The sequence below is a fragment of the Gopherus flavomarginatus genome, chromosome 2 (assembly GCF_025201925.1).
Source record: "Gopherus flavomarginatus isolate rGopFla2 chromosome 2, rGopFla2.mat.asm, whole genome shotgun sequence".
Lineage (NCBI taxonomy): Eukaryota > Metazoa > Chordata > Testudines > Testudinidae > Gopherus > Gopherus flavomarginatus.
In genome coordinates this window covers 94,382,630-94,402,580 of record NC_066618.1, presented here as the reverse complement: position 1 = coordinate 94,402,580, position 19,951 = coordinate 94,382,630, and the positions used below count along the sequence as shown (strand labels likewise).

At 39.3% G+C, this 19,951-nt stretch overlaps 1 protein-coding gene and 1 long non-coding RNA gene across 2 annotated transcripts in view; both read left to right on the top strand.

Annotated features, from left to right (window-relative positions):
- Positions 1 to 19,951, top strand: part of LOC127044634 (uncharacterized) — a 108,324-nt gene that overhangs the window by 66,819 nt on the left and 21,554 nt on the right. Inside the window, exon 5 of the mRNA XM_050939722.1 lies at positions 19,204 to 19,275. Within this exon, the coding sequence (XP_050795679.1) occupies positions 19,204 to 19,275 (72 nt within the window). The remainder of the gene's footprint in view (positions 1 to 19,203; positions 19,276 to 19,951) is intronic.
- On the top strand, positions 4,574 to 17,820 carry LOC127043768 (uncharacterized). Its single transcript, XR_007772318.1, has 3 exons — positions 4,574 to 4,628; positions 7,595 to 7,707; positions 17,734 to 17,820. It is a non-coding gene; the product is annotated as an uncharacterized LOC127043768 (long non-coding RNA).

The following is a 19,951-nucleotide window of genomic DNA, read 5'->3' as shown; positions in this document are numbered from 1 at the left end:
ATTTCAGTAGGAATTTTGCATCACAAAGCAGTGCAGGATAATTCACTTAGTCCAGTGGTCTCCAATCTTTTCGTCTGCCGCCCATCAAATGAAGGACTGTGGCGGTGGTCGAGCATTCACCGAAATGCCACCGAACACCTCTGGATGACTTCGCTTGTCGATGGCAAGTAGTGTCATCCAGAGGCATTGCTGCCAAAATGCCGCTGAATTTCAGCAGCATTTCGGCGGATGCTTGACCGCCGGCTAAGACATAGGCACCCGCGGGCACCACGTTGGGGACCCCTGACTTAGTCTCTTAACCTGCAAAAACATTTGTGCACACAAAGAACTTTTTCGATGTGGATAGGTCAACTGCACTCAGTGAAGTCCCATAAATATTTGCAGGAGTGGAGTCCTAATCTGTAACTTAAAACGATTTGTCATTTCATTTCTACTAAATACATGTATTTGCTTTAAAAACAAAAACAGGTTTCTGAAATATGACTAATTTCTTTAATTGACAGATTAATGGATTTTAAATAAAATTCAGCATTGCAGAATTCTGTCCAGTTCATTTATTTAAAGGAAATCAATTCTAGGAATGCAAGGGAGGGTTCTCTAGTGGTGAGAGATGCGTTTCTTTCATCCCCTGCATCCAACTATGTAATATATTTGTATGGATTTTACCATAATAGTATCTGAATGCCTCACAATCTCTAATGCATTTATCCACACAACACTTCTGTGAGATAAGGAAATACCATTATGCCCATATTACAGATGGGGAACTGAGGTCTGTAGAGACTAAGTGACTTGCCCAAAGCCACATGGAAAGCCTGTGGCAGAAGAGAGAATTAAACCCAGTCTCCCAAGTCCCAGGCTAGCACTAAGCGCTAGACCAGGCCTCCTCCCTTCAGACCCACCCTGTCTTTGTCCCCCCTTCTCTTAGCCACCCCTTCCCTTCAGCTTCTATTCTCCCGCACATCCATGCCTATACACACTAATATGCTTACCCTGCCATTCCCTCTAGTCCTATCCACCACCCGTTACCTCCAGTCCATTTCCTCCTCTGCTCTCCCACCTGTCCCCTCCTCCCCACACTGTTTCCTGTGTCCCACTGCTTCCCTCCACTTCTGGCAAACATCCCCTCTCCCACTGTGCTTCTTCTCACACTCTGGCTCCTGCACCTGTCTCTGTCTTCCCCCCCACACACACACACTCTTCACCCCTCTGCATTTGCAGTCAGACTGCTTCCTCCTCCTCCTCACTACCTGGGTGCTAGCAGCGGGGGTGGGGAGGCATTGATCACACAGAAGAAAGCGGATCCTTCCTCTCACATCTGGTGCTAAAGTGGCCTGCAGCAGCAACAGTGTTGTCATTCTCAAAACTTGAGCTTCTGGCAAATGTGTGAAAAGTAGTCCCCAAAGTCACCAAGGTTGGTGACATTGCTCCTTCCACACTCCCCCTCCCCCAGAAGTAACACTCTTCCCCTCCTCCCTGCAGCACTCTAGTGCATATGTCCCAAGTGGCTAAAGTGGGCTCTGGAGATGCAGGGGCAGATGAGCCAAACCTAAGTGGTCCACGACCCCATGTGCTAGTTTATGATGTCACTTGGTGGGCAGCCTGGGGCAAACAGGGGATTGTGGGGGGTCAAAGGACATTCCTACAAAATCCAGGACTTTGGGGAGTTCTGGTAATATAGTCGCTTCCCCCGCATAGTAGCCCCCAAAGGATGTACACACACAAAGTGCTGTTGGCCATTCCTCCTCCCCATACCTGTGGTTATGCATTAGGGGATCCCAGCTGGTATGAGCCAGGGTTATCTAAGTTGCTACAAAAGGAATGGGGATTAAACAGCTTCCCTTCCTGCTGTTGCAAGTACTTTCATGGATAGGATTAAAATTCAAAATGATCTGGACAAACTGGAGAAACGATCTGAAGTAAATAGGATGAAATTCAATACGGACAAATGCAAAATACTCCCCTGAGGAAGGAACAATCAGTTGCACAGCTACAAAATGGGAAATGACTGCCTAGGAAGGAGTACTGTGGAAAGGCATCTGGGGGTTATAGAGAATCTCAAGTTAAATACGAGTCAACACTGTAACACTGTTGCAAGAAAAGTGAACGTCATTCTTGGATGTATTAGAGGAGTGTGGTAAGCAACACATGAGATGCAATTCTTCTGCTCTACTCAGAGGTGGATTAATACATGGGCCCACGGAGCTCATGCTCATGCCCAAGGAGCCCATGCCAATTTGAGAGGGCCCACAGGGGTGCTGGAACTTGTGTGGAAGTGGGTGGTGACCAGCACAGAGACCCCACCCTCTGCTCCTCCTCTTTCGCCCAAGTCTCTGCCCATTGCACCTCCGCACTCTTTCTTACATGACCAAGTCACTTATCCTCTCCGGGTTTCAGTTTCTCCTGCTGTGAATAATACCTGCCTCACATAGACATTGAAGCTTAATGCACTAAAGTACATTGACATTCTTGGATGGAAAGTGCAACACCAGTGCAAGTTATTATGCATGATGATTAGACTATGGCTAAAATTTAGTTTTGCTCTCTCCATATTGGCAGGACCAAATCATATTACAACTACCCTGTTAGATAATGTAGGACTATGACTTGGTGTATTTGCTAGGTAGAGGGGCAACAATGGACCGATTTTGTGAAACTTCCTGCTGTTGCACTAACATCAGTACAGCCCCACCAAGGACACCAGTGCAGCAGTGCTAGTGCTGGCATTTTTATGATGGTGTCACTGTAGTGGGGCAGCTGCCCCACTCCTGAAGAACAGGGGTTAAAAGCAGCCCTGGAGAGGGCTGCGGCTCTGAAAGGCTAGGCTGTTTGGGGAAGCAGACATAGCTAGGGACACACCCCAATCGGGCCACAGCTGGCCCTATAAAAGGGCTGTGAGGGAGGTGCTGAGAGAGTCTCTCTTTAGCTGTAGAGAAAGAAGGACCTGGCTGACTGGAAGCTGAGCAGCATACCTAGAGTGGAGCAGGGCTGGGGGAAGGCCAGAGGAGCTCCAGCCTGGAAACCGCCCAGGCTGCAGGCCTTGGTGAAGGGCTACAGAGGTATGGGGGCTACAGAGGTGCAGCCTGGGGACAGGCAAAGGCAACAGGTCCTAACCCCTTGCCAATGATGAGTGGCCTTTACAGACTGCAGTTTGCTCCAGTAACCGGGTGGTACAGAACGACTGACAGTAGCCAGTGAGGCAAGGTGGGGATAGAGGGTTGGGGGTTCCGCTGGGAGGGGAGACTCAGACTGTGGGTTACTGCTGGGGGAAGAACCTGAGGGTAAAGGGCATCGGAATCTGGGAGGGACACAGGGCCTGAGACAAGTGAGACATTGGCCAGCAGAGGGTGCTCCAGATCTGGTGAAAAGCTAATTTCCCAAGATGACCAGCAGGAGGCGCCGTGTCAGTGAGTCATCATTCACTACAATCACTTAATCCTGCTCAGAGCAGGTCTAGAAGACATGGTGGTAACATGCCAGTGAATGCTATTGCCCTCACTACACCAGTTCTCCCAGTACTCACCAGTGAATATTCACCAGCACTATTGCAATGCTGGGAGATATTCCTAATAAAGTCCTGGATAGTAGACAAGCCCTTTGAAACAACCACCTGTACATTTGGAGGAACCTCTCTCTGTCTGTTCCTTTTCAATTTTTCTTACCCATTGTCAGTTATTTCCCAGAATTATTCTGCAGGTGAGTGAGGCAGGAGTGTCTGTGTCTGTGAGAGAGACCAAATACTCTGGTTAGTTCCCTTCCAGCTTCTAGATTGGCATCCACACCTTTTGCCTGAAATGAGATGAGCTTTCTCAGATATTTTCTCTGTTCTGTTTTAAAACGGCTATGTATGCAGAGGAAAATATTTCCATCCTCCCCAGCAGCTATATAAAAAAAAGATACCAGTAAATTGATAACAAAAACTGCAACAATCCCAACATACAGAAATATACGTATCTAGGGTACAGGCTCCCAGCTGCAGTCTATGGAGCTCTTTGTGCTAGTCGCTAGAGAGCTGGCTGGTCACATAATGCTGGTCTCTCCACATTACCATCTATTAAATTTCAGTAATACAGTTAAGAATGAAATTCTTCCCAGGTAGCTTTTTTCCATGTAAGCAACTGCTAAAGGGATGTGATGTGATTGCGATGGGAGAAGAAGGAGGTGGTCAGTGCTATTGGGAAAGGGAGAGGGGTTGTAGTCTATGAGCCAATCTCTCTTTTAATATGTGGACCACACAATGAAAATGTTTGAGAACCGCTTGATCCAACAGTCTGTTTCCAATATTAAAATCAAATAGAAGCCGTCATCTAGTTTCCATTTTAAGGAGTGATCATTCATTAACTGAAAAGTTGCAAGGACATGCAAATAGAATCACTGGGAAAAGAATTTATGTATTAGCTTTACGGTGGCACAGAAATGTGACATTTGTTAAATTCTCCAAGCAGTCAAGAAATCAGGAATACTTCATTAGAAGTATTTTCCCAGGTATTGGTTAGAGTGCCTGGTTATTTGAGCAAGGACACAGCAGCATAAGTAAAGTACCACAGCTTCTTGTAAAATGAAAAATCGACGTGATACTTCAGGCTGGATCAAATACTTTGGCACAGGAACCAAGCTAGTTGTTTCTGGTAAGTACGTTTATTCTTGATTCATTCTATTTACCAAAAGAAAAAATAAAGGACATAAAAATTGTATCAAATAATTGAATGGGAGAAGTGTTGTAGTGCATGAGACAATCTCTCTTTTAATATGTGGACCACACAGTGAAAATGTTTGAGAACTGCCTGACGCAACAGTCTATTAACAACATTAAAGTCAAATAGAAGCCATCATCTAGTTTCCATTTTAAGGAACAAGGATTCGTTAACAGAAAAGTTGCAAGGACATGCAAATAGAATTACTGAGAAGAGAATTTATGTATCAGTTTATGAGGGCACAAATGTGAAATTGTTAAATTCTCCATGCAGTCAAGAAACCAGAACTATTCCATTAGAAGTATTTTCCCAGCTACTGGTTAGAGTGGCTAGTTATATGAGCAAGTACCACAGCTTCTTGTAAAACAAAAAGTCAACGTGATACTTCAAATTGGATCAAGTACTTTGGCACAGGAACCAAACTAGTTGTTTCCAGTAAGTATGTTTATTCTTGATTGATTCTATTTACCAAAAGAAAAAACAAAGGATAGAAAAATTGGACCGAATAATTGAATATAAAAAACGGAGTTTGCACGTGAATCATGTATTGCTCTTGATCTGAATGTGGAACAGCCAAGGACACCAATGGGTTGACTGAGAGGAGTATTTTGTCCTAATGAGTAAAGTGAATACAGGTGTAAAAGGCTGGAATATTTACTGAATGGCTGTTAAGAATCAGGAAGGAGGGAAATGGAGAGATTTACATTTAAAATATTGGGCCAAATTCATCTCTCATGCAACTCCATTGAAAGAGTCCAAATGCCAGCAAGTGTAAAATTCACAGCACAGGTTTCAATTTAGCAAGTGTGAGTTTGTTGTTTTTAATTCTATATCAGTGTACATTGATTAATGAAGGAAAATTGCCTGAGGTGCAACAGTCTTCAGGTTCTCAGGGAGTGTTTTTATTTAAAGTATCCCTTTTGTGTATAATGTTCTTTATCAGTTTAAAGCTACAGAAACAGTCCAATCAATAGTATAAGTGCTAGTGAATGTTGAGTACATAACAGAATTTATAATACATTGTCTAGGAAATATCATTTTCTAAACTATACATTAAGAGCATGTTAAAACAAAGTGAAGCACAGAGGTTGTGATTTGCCCAAGGTCACACAGGGAGAGCCAGAAACAAAGACAAATCTCCTCAGTCCCAGTTTGGTGCTTTAATCACAAGACCATCCTTCCTATGCCCATTTGATATCATAGGACTAAATCCTGCTCATCCACTAAAATTAATGGGACTGCTTGCTTATCAACAATTCACTCCATTCATTTTGCCATGTAGTGATGTATGTGAAGGAGCAAAAAACATTTTTGGTAGCAAAAAGGAACAGGAATTCACAAAGTGCATAAACATGGTTTAGTCCTCACACAATTAAGTGGCCGATAGCAAGTCTTGTTCAGATTGGGGACTTTGTATTTAAAATATGAACCTCAGAATTTTAGTCTGATGAAATTCATAACTTGATAATTTATTAGTTTTTGTAGAGAATTTCAATGATGTGAGTATGAAATAGCAAAGTACTTTGGCTCGGGCACCAAACTGGTGGTTTCAAGTAAGTTTCTCAAAATGTTTTCAAAGCATACATTTACTCTGGGCATTTACTATGTTTGTTATCCAGGACAAAATCAAGCTAATCATAAATATATAAGGTAAAATCCTGATTCCACTGAAGTTAAAGGCAAAACTCCAGTTGATTTCAATGGGGTCAGGATTTCACCCATGATAATCTCTCTAATTCAGAACAAACCAGTTACAATCAATGAGAATTATGTAAATTGTTTGGAGATATTGTTTAGCAGTGTAACACAGACGATTATGCAAAAATATTCAGAAGTGGAACCACTTATTGTTAGCAGTAAATATCAAATGTAGAGAATTTATGGTTTTTTATACAATACCATATATTTAGCAGCCTATCATATAAGGAGTTGAGCTTCTTCAGTGCTCATTAATTTAAATAAGAATTGAGGATGATCAGCACTTGGAAGATCTAGTTCTTAGGCAGCATTAAAGAGAATAGTTATAACAACAATAATTCAAGTGTCTTGTTTTTTCTTAAAAAGGCTCCATTCAGGAAGGCACTTAAGCATGTGTTCATTCCTATTCAGCAAGGTATTTAAGCATGTGCTTAACTTTAAGGCCAAAACAAGGCCAAAATGCAGTAAATTTTCTTGTTTCCATACAGTAATGAGAAAGAAAGGTTTACTCATTTTTTACATAAATATAAGGTATGTATAATAGACCTAATCCTTTTTAAAAACTATAATTGAGCCAATAATATGACTCAAATTTATTTTTAAAGATTTCCAATTATTAAAATGTTTTAGCCATGTTTGGATTTAAGGGGATGGAGAGAATTCTGTGTCTTTAATTAAGCTTATTCTTCCCTGTAGAGACCGCTAAATGGTCCTTGCTGGGTGCCTAGTCCCTGACACAAAGACATATTTCTGAAGAGCAAATTTTTTCTGTTGGGGAATATTTCTGATTACACCAAATGGCAAAAGCTAGTCAAAATAATGGATATACCCAATTTAAAAGCTATATTCTACCCTCAACTTATCGTTATCATTAGGAGAACCACAATGGAATGATGGCAGCATTCTGGCTTAATTTTATAAGCTCAGCCTATGGACTCTAATTTAAAAAATATTTTTTTTCTTTCCATAAATTATTAGAAACAGCTAATCTAAGCCATATTGAATCAGATTCATTTTAGGGACAGATTGTCAATGACACGTACGTGCCCAGGAATGATAGATAGATGTCTGAGTGTTTTTTTGCCCCTTTGAAAATCTTCCCCACCATTTTCTCAGTATTTTACATGCACTCTCTTTATTTACTATTTTATTGCAAGGCCAGAAAGCAATTTAAATAGCAAATCTGATTTTTTTTTTTAAAGCAACAACTACTACTAGATTTGTACAGTATTTTGTAAAGGATTTGCTCACTGTGATACTTCTAGTGGCTACTACATCAAAGTATTTGGCTCTGGTACCAAGCTCATTGTAACAGGTAAGTTATGTGGTAATTACAGTAATGCAAAGATAAAGATGCTTATTGTGATCATAGAAAAGGTTTTTATCACGAATAAGCTCAACAACTGTAAGCTCGATCTTGTGAAGTACTGAGCACTTAATGTGAGGTGCTGAACACCCTCAATTCCTGTAGACTTCAGTGTAGGTCAGGGTTGTTAGCACCTCGTAGGGTCTGATTCCGAATACATCAACTTTTCAATCCCAGAGAAAACCTGCAATATTTACTGATAGATGTAAAGTAGATTTTTTTCAAGTTAATGATGAATATTTCTAAAGATCAGCTGTTTAATTACATTTTTCAGAGGATGTGCCACTATAAACATGCTGCTCCTTGGTTCAGAGACAAAATTTTATGTTAACTTTGATATTACCCAAATTCTCTCACTAAAATTTATAAACATGCATAAAACTAAATAACTGTGAAATAAGTAATGTTGTGCATCTCAATTAAAACCAAAGAAGCAATCTCTGAAGTAGTCAGCAACTTCATAGCTGAATTCTTGCAGCTATATCAGTGTAAGTGAAAGAATTTGACCCCAGAGATTGTCATCTTCTGTGAAGTAACTTGGCATTACCGCAAACTGACACTTGCAAGTGTTCTTAATGGTGTTTAACAATATATACTTGCGGCCTGAGTCTTCTTTGCCTTTCTCTTGGGAGCCATTTACACTCACGAAAAGTCAATGGGAAATGCTACCATTCTGATGCATGTTACACCCAGTTTGCATTGGTATGACTGACTGCACAAACACAGGACAAAGAAAATTCAGGTCCTTACTCTCTCAGAATCATGATCTGCACAATTATATAAATCATCTAGAATGGTCAGTCTATTTTAAACCTTAATTCACAATCAAGTTTACCTCAGTATACCTATAGCTCTCGATTAAAGGAAAATTTTTGTAATACTGCCAACTAAAATGAATACACTACCATAATTAATTCTAAGCATATCAGATCAGGGTTAGCATGTTTCTTTAAATGAATATTCTATGGACAAAACTCCCATAGATTTACCAGGTGTTTTGACTGTGTAAGGAATGGAGAAGCAAGTCTGTAATGTGTGTAGATTGTTTATTACAGCATGAAGACCTAAGATTGCTCACTTGATTTATTAGTGTATATAAACTGTAGAGTACAACAATATGTTTTATTTAAAAAAATATCTTCTCAAAGAGAAATATCAAATATTGGGTAAGTAAATTTCTCCTAAGAAAAAAATAACATTAAGATTATGGAAAAATTCAAACCTTGGCACAATTCTAAGTAAAATCAAAAGAAATTGTGGCTGTTTGTGCCAGGGCTAAAGTTGACTCCGGAATTATGAGAGTCGGGGCTTTTCTGTTCTAAGAAGATGAGGTGAAATCCTGACACTACAGAACTCAATGGCAATGACTTTTTGGCTAGGATTTTACCCATGTTATATAGCCGTATTTCTTAGCAGGGACAACATTATTCACAAGTATATTGCTTATAAAGTCATATATACTTAGCAATTCTGATTTTGCTCTCACACTCGTCATTCCTCTTTTTAAACTGACTTCACTCCATTCATTTAAAATGGAGTTACTCCAGATTTACACAAGTGTAAGTGAGAGCAGCGTCAGGACCTACCAGATTTCTTCAGAATTCTTGCTTAGTGGAAAAGATGACTAAAAAGATTTGGAAACAGAACCAAGCTTAATGCTTTCAACGAGCATGACATAGGAATAATGATGCTTCTCATATTGTATCCATTAAAGTGCATCTAGATTCATAGATTCATAGATTCTAGGGTCAGAAGGGACCAATGTGATCATCTAGTCCGACTCCCCACACAAAGCAGGCCACGGAACCCTACCCATCCACTTCTATAACAAACCCCCTAACCTATCTCTGCGTTATTGAAGTCTTCAAATTGTGGTTTGAAGACCTCAAGCTGCAGAGAATCCACCAGCAAGTGACCCATCCCCACGCTGCAGGGGAAGGCGAAAAACCTCCAGGGCCTCTGCCAATCTGCCCCGGAGGAAAATTCCTTCCCGACCCCAAATATGGCCATTAGCTAAACCCTGAGCATGTGGGCAAGACTCACCAGCCAGCACTCAAAAAAGAATTCTCTGCAGTAACTCAGATCCCATCCCATCCAACATCCCATCCCATCCCATCACCGACCACTGGGCATACTTATCTGCCGATAATCAAAGATCAATTGCCAAAATTAAGCACTCCAATCATACCATCCCTTCCATAAACTTATCAAGCTTAATCTTAAAGCCAGATATGTCTTTTGCCCCCACTACTCCCCTTGGAGGGCTGTTCCAGAACTTCACTCCTCTAATGGTTAGAAACCTTCGTCTAATTTCAAGTCTAAACTTCCTAGTGTCCAGTTTAGACCCATTTGTTCTTGTATCTACATTGGTACTAAGCTTAAATAATTCCTCTCCCTCCCTAATATTAATCCCTCTGATCTATTTATAAAGAGCAAGCATATCCCCCCTCAGCCTTCTTTTGGCTAGACTAAACAAGCCAAGCTCTTTGAGTCTCCTTTCATATGACAGGTTTTCCATTCCTCAGATCATTCTAGTAGCCCGTCGCTGAACCTGTTCCAGTTTGAATTCATCCTTCTTAAACATGGGAGACTAGAACTGCACACAGTATTCCAGGTGGGGTCTCACCAGCGCCTTATATAACGGTACTAACACCTCCTTATCTTTGCTGGAAATACCTCGCCTGATGCATCCTAAAACCGCATTAGCTTTTTTAACGGCCATATCACATTGGCGGCTCATAGTTATCCTGTGATCTACCAATACCCCTAGGTCCTTCTCCTCCTCTGTTGCTTCCAACTGATGTGTCCCCAATCTATATCTAAAATTCTTATTATTAATCCCTAAGAGCATGACCTTGCACTTTTCATTATTAAATTTCATCCTATTACTATTACTCCAGTTTACAAGGTCATCCAGATCTACCTGTATGACATCCCAGTCCTTCTCCGTGTTAGCAATACCCCCAGCTTCGTGTCATCCACAAACTTTATTAGCACATTCCCGCTTTTTGTGCCAAGGTCAGTAACAAAAAGGTTAAATAAGATTAGTCATCATTAAAGAAGTTTACATTAAAATGGTATAACTGGATTCTTCTGAATGAAATATTCTAGAAAAAACCTGGCAGGCTCAGTACAGAAGCCAAAGATTGAAGTGAATGTGGAGACTGAACTATCGACTCTCATCTCTAAAGGTGGTCCTTTCAGGACAAAATTGACATGGCTTGGTGGAATGGAGTGAAGGAGCTTCCTCTGCCCCTGCCTTTGTTGTATCTATCCTGTGTAGAAAGGGATTCAGACTACAATGCTATCCATATGGCAACTTTCAGAAGCACTTGGTCATTTTATTTTAAAAAAAGAAAAATAACCACCAAAACTTTACATTAAGTTTCATAGCAGAAATAAATGCAAAAATATTTGGCATGCTTATTAAAAGTTAGACCCAAAGATCATATCTCACTTTATATGATGGAAGTTACTTGGTTTTTTTTATAAAACAAAGTGCACTAAGAACAGAGTGATCAGTGTAGATCATTAGTTATAAAGTACAAAGGAGCTACTATTACTGACAATTATTTGGATGATAAGATTCTCAAGTAGTCTAGGGTTGGTTTAAATCAGTTTCCTGCCTTTAGAAACAGTTCAAGGTATTGATTTTTAACAGTAATGACTGAATATAACAAACTGTTTATAGAAAAAAATGTAAGTATCTGATCTAAACCAGATTGGCCCTAAAAGACCAAATCCAAATTTATGGCAGAAAGTGATGTGCAGTTGTGAACAAAGAATCTTCAGAAGACAGGAGTCTACCTTAAAAATCTTCATCATGATAGGTACTGTTGCAAGCACTTTTTGCAGAAATACCAAGAATTTAAGGGATATTAAGAATAATTTACTATCTCATCCTTTAAAGGTGACCTTTGCAAACAGATTTCAAAAAAAGTATTAGGACCTGGTAAGAAATCCAGCATTAAATAAAATAGATTCTCCAGCAATGGTCAAAAATCACAGATCACAATTTACAATAGCATTACTAAGCACTGGACGACTATTGTAGAATGCTAAAATATTTTCAATATAGGTAGTTTCCAGTGCTGTCAATTTGGCACCTTTCACAGATACTACATTCACTTTAAAAGAAAAATAGAAATTTCAAGTGATGCTGAGGGATCCCAGCCTGAGGAAATCCTAAGCTTTCGGTATGTAGAACGCATTTGACGTTTTTAACTTATTTTGCATCTCTGCTCCTAAAGTACTCCAAATATCCAATGCAATCCATTGGAGTTTGAGATGTCCGAGGAATACATGATCAAGCATTTCCCATTTTGTAAGGAAAAACCATTTAAATCAGAAGTCTAATATATTAAAGTGATTCCTTCAACTTTTGTTCACAATTGAACATCGAATAATATGAAGCTATATTGGGCCATATGGAAGCTATATGGGCCAGATCCTCAATGAAGCTCCTTTGATTTTCAGCAGCTGAAGATCTGGCCTATGAGTTTTTGCAAAGCACATAAACACAGTGAGAACAATGATATCAAAGTGTTCGGCTCTGGCACAAAGCTCATTGTTTCAAGTAAGTTCTATAGTAGCATAGAGAAAAAGTTACTTATGATAATAAAAATATAGCAACTGCCAAGTACAATTTATTCAAAAAGGATAATAGACAACAGAAACGTGATAGGCAAGCTACAGTAGAAGAATGAATGTTTTTACTACCTAAATGTGAGGTTAATGTACAGAATTCAAAGTAAAACAGATTAGTGATCACATTGACTATTAATTATTGACTCCAAATTTTTTTTGATCACCCCGTGTCAAAGCTGGGTTGTTCTCTTCTGGAGGGGTCAATGCCCCAGACCAGGAGAACATCCATAGTTCCATCCAGTACAGGGGGCAAGCCAAAAAGGCAATTCTAGGGGACCTCTGTGCACCAAAGAACAGTGGGGATAAGGGGTAGGAGTGTGGTGATGGCATGGAATGGCCAGTGGGTCTGTGACTAGGGCGATCAACTGGTCAAAATCCCTGCTCAGTGTGGGGGCAACTATATGGAGATTATTAAAGCTCACAACCTATGATGCTCTAGCTAGGTTGGGGAAAAGATTCATCTTCCCATCCATCATGTAGCTCTCCTAGAGAAATACCATTTACTCTGCTTAGTGCGGTGACCAGGATTTAGCCTCTTGTATCACAAGTATGTATTAGTCAGGAGATGTAAGAATTTAGGGATGAAATCTCAGCCCCATTGATGTCAATGGGAGTTGACACATTGCCTTGGATGGAGCCTGGATTTCATCCTAATTTTTTTTCTCTCTTGTTAAGAGCGTAGGGGAAGTGGAAGGTCTGGGAAAAAGGAAGTGCACTGGAACCAAGAGAGCCAATATTTGTGAATATTGTATATGTGATTACTGACATGAGCATTTTAGATTAGTATTGTAATTTTCTATTGTACAAAATCAATTCAAATTCATACGAAAACATAAATGTCATCACATAAGAGTGGATGAGTGTAGGAATAATAGGGTCTGATTCAGCATCAAAATTCCCCATATTTTTAAAAAGCATAGGATTGAGCCTGTAACATGCATTGTGAGCCCAGTCCTGAAAGCTTCTGATCTGCCATTGACTCTGATGGGAGTTGAGGCTCCTCAGTACCTCAGGATCAGAGTCCCTGTCAGTTCTTGACAAATTTAGTCACACTGCATGGGAAAGAGGGTTTCTTCCCTGACATGTTGAAATACTGTTGTCATAAGGAATTTTCCAAATTATGCAACAATTAAATAAGTGATTGCTCTCACACACAAGCAATATGAAGAAAAAATATTGTATCTGAATCTAATTCTCCTCTGGTTACATCAATAGAACTCTATCTTTGGTCGGTCGAGAATTTGGCCCAAAATATTTTGTAGCCTGTCTATATCAGAGAGACTCTACGCAACACGTGCTACTGAAAGTCGAACTAGGTTTTGGCCCTTGTTGCACAATGTTCCATAGGGCCAGCTACATTTAGGTTGCTAAAATATGCATCTCAAAATCTCTCTGTCCTTTATCATTGAGGCCAATAAGAATATAACCAATTCTCAAGCCTACTGGCCTTTTACGATTCCTTTCAATTGTATTGCACAGGAAAATAAAATTGTATTAGACAGGTTTACATTTGAAACCATTCAGGAAGCCATTTAAAATAGTTTTTGGTGGGTGGAAAAATGTCATGAAACATCTTGAGAAAAGGGGATACATCACAGTGTACTGTAAAATGAGTATTTTTTTCTAATTATGTCTTTCTTTATATTGGTAATTTTAAAATGCACCCATTCCACCACTCTGGCAGTACAGAGATAAATCCACTGAGCATCCAGCAGAATTTAACTGAATAGCCATTTCCATCAATCCACTAGGCAAGAGAAAATAGTATGAGTCCAACATTAAGTCTCAAACCTCAACCAGATCCTCTCTGTCAACGAAATGAATGATTTTCTTTTAAACAGAATTTAAAAGCTACTAAATTACAGTATTTGAAAATACTGATACCAATGTAAGCTCACCCTGAAAAATACATTAAAATTTCCACCATTTCTTTCGTTGAATTAACTGGCTCGAACTTGTGCCTATTTATGCTATGTTTGTTTACATCTGGTCCCTGTGAAAAGAAATGTCTTGGGCAGATTTTGTAGCAAGTTGCAACACTGTGGGAGCTGTGAAAATCTTTGGAACTGGCACAAAACTTGTCGTAACTAGTAAGTTTTTAGACAAACTATTTTTAAACGTTTTATAATAGCAAAATTTATCAAATTAAGCTCAATAATTTATCTCAATGCAAGAATGTGCACTGGCTAAAATTTTGAGTGCAATAATTTATTAACAACACTAATGTTAATGAAATCATAAGTCACTGGCCAGCAACAGAGAAATGTCATAACTATCCTTTTCTCTTGTGGGTGTAAATAATACCAGGTGCTGAGCACCCTCAATGTCCATTGGTTTCAATGGGAAATGAGAAGCATTCAGAAATTCACAGGCACATTCGGCACTTTGCTGGACCAAGCACATAATACAAAATTAAAATTACAAGCACACCATTAGCTTATTTTTTAATAAGTGGCATGCAGATTGCAAACACAGACAAAAATTAGTTAGCAGTGAGTCACTTACATCTTAGCCCTGGAACCCTCCCTTTAGAAAACCTCCCATTGAAACTAATAAGAGTTTCTTTTGAGCAAAGAGTGATGCCGAGGGGCTCAAAGTCAACTGCTGACTTAAAAAAAGAGAAGTGATACTTAAAGTAATAAGAATATATCACATTTATTCTTTTACAACACGCCTTCTTTGTTAAAAGTTCTACTTAATTTAGACAAGTGAAGTGTTTTGAAAAGTTAGGTTGGGACTCATCTTCTTAAAGTGTCTTATCCAAAGCCCATTGATGCCATGGGAGAAAATCCCATTGGCTTTAATGGGTTTTAGATCAGGCCTAAAATGAGGTGACAAATTTAAAACTGATTTTTGCTCATGCAGCTGCAAAACCACTTATGCAAACACACATGCTGCTTATATATGCACAAAATTCACATTTTATATTGGATAGACATCCATCTAACCATGTGCAAATACAAAGTACTACATGTTCTTACAAAAAAGTGTCGACATGTAAATATGACTCTAATTTCTAAAAACCATCTAGAGAGAAATGTCAGATATAATCATTAGATTTTGCAAAGCACAGCATCACTGGGCAGGAAGCTATGTAAAGATTTTTTGAATATCGACGACTCGAGCAAGTAATATATTTTCTGAGTATAGGCAAACTATTTTGTTAAATAGCCTCTAATTTTTTCACCTCTATATAAATGTTGGAATAAATAGAGAATGCACAAGATACATGGTGCCCATCTGGGAACCTTCAACACTACTGAAATATCGACAACCTTCCATTTCTTCATTGTGATGCACATTTATAACATGAGAATGTTGCCTTGTTCTGTAGAGAATACTTCTTTGGCAGTTAGCTGGGTTGGGAACTTTATTCTCTTGCTTGTATCCCACAGTGACAAAGAGGAGACAAGGATTAGAGGCAGTAAAAGTGTTTTGAACCTGTGATAACTAGTAAATTCAATATACTGTTTAAAAAATGTATCGTTTACTGTCAGCCATATGAAATGAGCAGACAGATAGCAATTTTAGTAAAGAAGTTTTTTAGGTCCAGTTCAGTATTATTTCGTGCACTTACACAAACTCAGGGATCAAATAATGTCTTTATCATTTCTAGTTCAGACTTTGAATAAAAATATTTTGATTGTGTTTTATCCAATTTATAGCAGGCAGCAATTTTTATAAATGTTATGATGTGACAAAAAATTGATTTTTTTTTGCAATTTTTTTGATCAGTTCTATTCCTAGAGTGACAAAATGAATACTGTGGCAGAATTATTTAAAAATAACTCAGGAGACACAGCAGAAGTTCGCTAATTGGTGCTTTCCTAATCCACTCTAGGATTTGGACACAAACAGCAACATTCCCTCTATTCCTCAGCAAAGATTTGATAATTGAGTTATCTTGAGAGCTCCATTATTAGTAATGCTTCATAATCAAGATTTTCAGAAGTGGTTGACTAAAGTTAGGTTCCTAAATACTTATTGGGGCATTTAAGTGACTTAATTTTCAGAAGCATTAAGAATTATGCATAACACTCCATTACATTTGCCAAATACACGAACGATGCATTTCAGGATGCATCATCCTTGCTAATTTCTTAAGGGATATTTGTCACTGCGGGATACATGTTAATGTATTTACTGTAATTTCCCAAAATGGCGTTCAGCAACAGTTTCCCTGAAGTTCTATCATCTGGGTCTGCAACAGAATATATCTTGTATGTTCTTATATTATTTTAAGATGAATAATTAATTTTAAAAAATCAAAATGGTTCAGCTCTTTAGTGTGGAAAAGGCTTAAAAATTACTTTTCTAACTCTCTTTTTAAAGGTGTTAACCAAGGTTCTTAAATAGTATATACCTTTAGTTCAGAGCAAATTTACCTGCTGATAAAATATTCTAGTGATATTTAAAGAGAGGTCTTATTAAAAGGTTTGTGGTATCTTTAATACCCTTCCCTTCAGGTACATCTACACTGTAATAAAAATCTCATGGCACCAAGTCTCAGAGCGTGGGTTAATTGACTTGGGCTCATGGTCTCGGGATTTGGTGCTAAAAACTGCAGTGTAGTCATTCAGGCTCTGACTGGAGCCTGGGCTCTTAGACCACCTCCGTCATTTGGTTTCAGAGCTTGCGCTCCAGCTCAAGCCTAAACATCTACACTGCAATTTTTAGCCACACAACCCCAGCCCTGCAAGTCAGAATCAGGAGACTTGGGCCAGTTGTAGTTGTGCTGCAGGTCTTTTATTGCTGTGTAGATGTACCCTTCTTCTCGCTATCATGGTGTCTTTTATACACAAATTGTGGGTAAATAAAGGGGAGATTTTCAAAGTCACAAACGTTTTGAAATGAACCAGAACATAAAGCCGTACTTAGCATTCATTCAAAAAGTGTTCAATGTATTTTGAGTTTGGAAGCTAAGTTAGTGGGTATTCTCACAGATTCTTCTGTTCCACAAAAACCTGCATTCAATTTAAGCACATAAACTTCTGCAATTCCAACTCCCTAAAGCTGTAACTCAAAAGTGGACAATTTACTCCCATCTTCAGAATTTAACAGGCAGTAACACTATATTATAGAGACTTAAAGAGTTAAAATACATTTGGCAATGAGATATTGTTCTCATGCTGAACTCAGAGTTAAGATTGTGTGCTTGCGTGCAGTTTGGAAGAATTGGATGCAAGGAATGAAATTGCTCCTCTCTTCCACTTTCAAATCTGTGAATTCTGTCTTTATTGTTTGAAAAGTAAAGTATGATACATATAATGTAATTCTGAATTTACTTAATTCCTAACAAATTCATTTCTCTCTCTAAAATGAATCCAGACATACAAGCAAAACTTGATTCCACCAAGATTCAGGCCCTGCCTCCTTCTACTGAACAAGATGGGAAAGTATCATACATGTGCCTCATTCAGGATTTTTACCCAAATGTTATTAAGGTGACTTGGGAAGAGGAGAACAAGAATGCAGAGAAAAATGGAGTGCACGAGGAAATCTGGCCCCCTGGTGACAATCAACAGTCATACTCATTGAGCAGCTGGCTGACCGTAGATAAAAAGAGCAACAAGAATTATCGCTGCAAATATGAACATGAAATCAAAGGAGATTACGTTCCTATGGAATCTCCAGGTATATACTATATTATTAAAACTAGTTCTATATATATTTAGAGAGGGTACTGTTTCTTTAAAATAAAACAATAAAATGTATTATTGTTCCTAAAAGGGTTTGCGCTCTCCAGGCCAATATTAGTTTCCATCTCTCCATAAGTTGCTTCTCCTTCAAAAGCTCAGTTTTGGCTCCTCTCCCCCAGTTTAAAATCTTTCTATAATGAAAGAAAATGTTGGCTGAGATCCGCAGCTATTGTAAATCAGCATAACTCCACTGAAGTCCAGGGCCGCCCAGAGAGGGGGACGAGTGGGGCAGTTTGCCCCAGGTCCCCATGAGAATATAGTATTCTATAGTATTGCAACTTTTTTTTAAATGGACGGGGCCCCCAAAATTGCTTTGCCCCGGGACCCCTGAATCCTCTGGGCGGCCCTGCTGAAGTCAATGGAGCTCTGTAGATTTACACCAGCCAGAGACCTGGCCTACAGTGTTTGGTTTTGAACAAGTGCTATATATTGCAACAAAAGTAATACCACACACATCCCCCTCTTGCACATCAAAAATACCTAAGAGATGGGCCTTAGTCTGTCTACTCATCAGGACTATTTTCTTCTGTCTCTTGTACACTTATTAAACAATATTACCACTACTCTGAATGCCAACAGTCTCAGGCTCCCTCAGGCTAGACACAAAATCAGGCGACCAGGTTTTTATCTGCCGCGTATACATACACATTTCAAAAGGGCAAATTCAACTGATGGGACAAAATGCATCTGGCCTTACATAAACAAAAACTTGCATACACAGAAGGACCAACGTCCAGACACTGCAATCAGACGTACTATTCCAGACACCAGCACCCATGAAAATGCCAAAGACTTCAAGTGAGCTAGTTACAGGCACAGGGCTCTGCATTGCCTGAGAATATGCATTTTTGCCAGTTTTATATCTACTTGGTTTTGCACGTCAATTATGTGCTACAGAGCATTTATTCTGTGAATGGAACCTAGGTGCTCATTTTTTAAAATACTAACTTTCCATATTTGAGTCACTGTAGTTATAATACTTTTACCATCTTTCTCTTTGAATTCTATCAAGAAAAGTATGCCTTAATTTTCAACAAGAATCCCATTTGACAATTAAAGCCCTTTTTACATGTTATGCTTTTATCAGACATATTATCAGACACAACTGTAATGCCTCAAACCACCAGAGGTTGTATCAAGTTTGCTGAGAATGATACCACGCTTTCCACAGGTAATTGTTTCTCAATTCTCATTTTCTATACAAGAATTAAGCACTATTTGATATGGTTAAGATAAAAGTGAAAATATTTTCTCTTTCTAGACGTGGAACATGGCTGTAAGGAGTGGGTGCTCCAGAGCTGGAGCACCCATGGAAGAAAAATAGTGGGTGCTGAGTACCCCCCAGCACCTGCCAATCAGCTGTTTGGTGGACCCAGCCAATCAGCTGCTCGGGGGCAGGTGGGAGGCATTGGGGGAGGGTCCAGAGCAGGGGGGAAGAGGTGGAGCGAGGGCAGGGCGCTCTCGGGGGAGGGGGTGGAGCATGAGTGGGGAGAGATGGGGCAGGTGGGGTGCAAGGCCAAGGGGAAAGGGGTAGAGCAGGGAAGAGAAGAGACGGACCGAGGTTGGGACCTTAAGGGAAGGAGTGCAATGGGGTGGAGAACCCACCCAGAAAGAAGAAAGATGGCACCTGTCTCTGTACGTTAACATCTGCTGTGTGTTACCAAAAGGGTCCAAAACCTAATGCCCATGGGTAGCTCAGATTAAACAGTGTAGAAGTCCTGCTGAAATACATGTTTTGGTGGTATTTGTTGTGCTTTGTTAACATGCCACATGGATCATTGTTCTTTAATCTGCACATGACACTGTTCCTTAATCTAAGATTTAACATGTTAAATTATAAAAAGTAT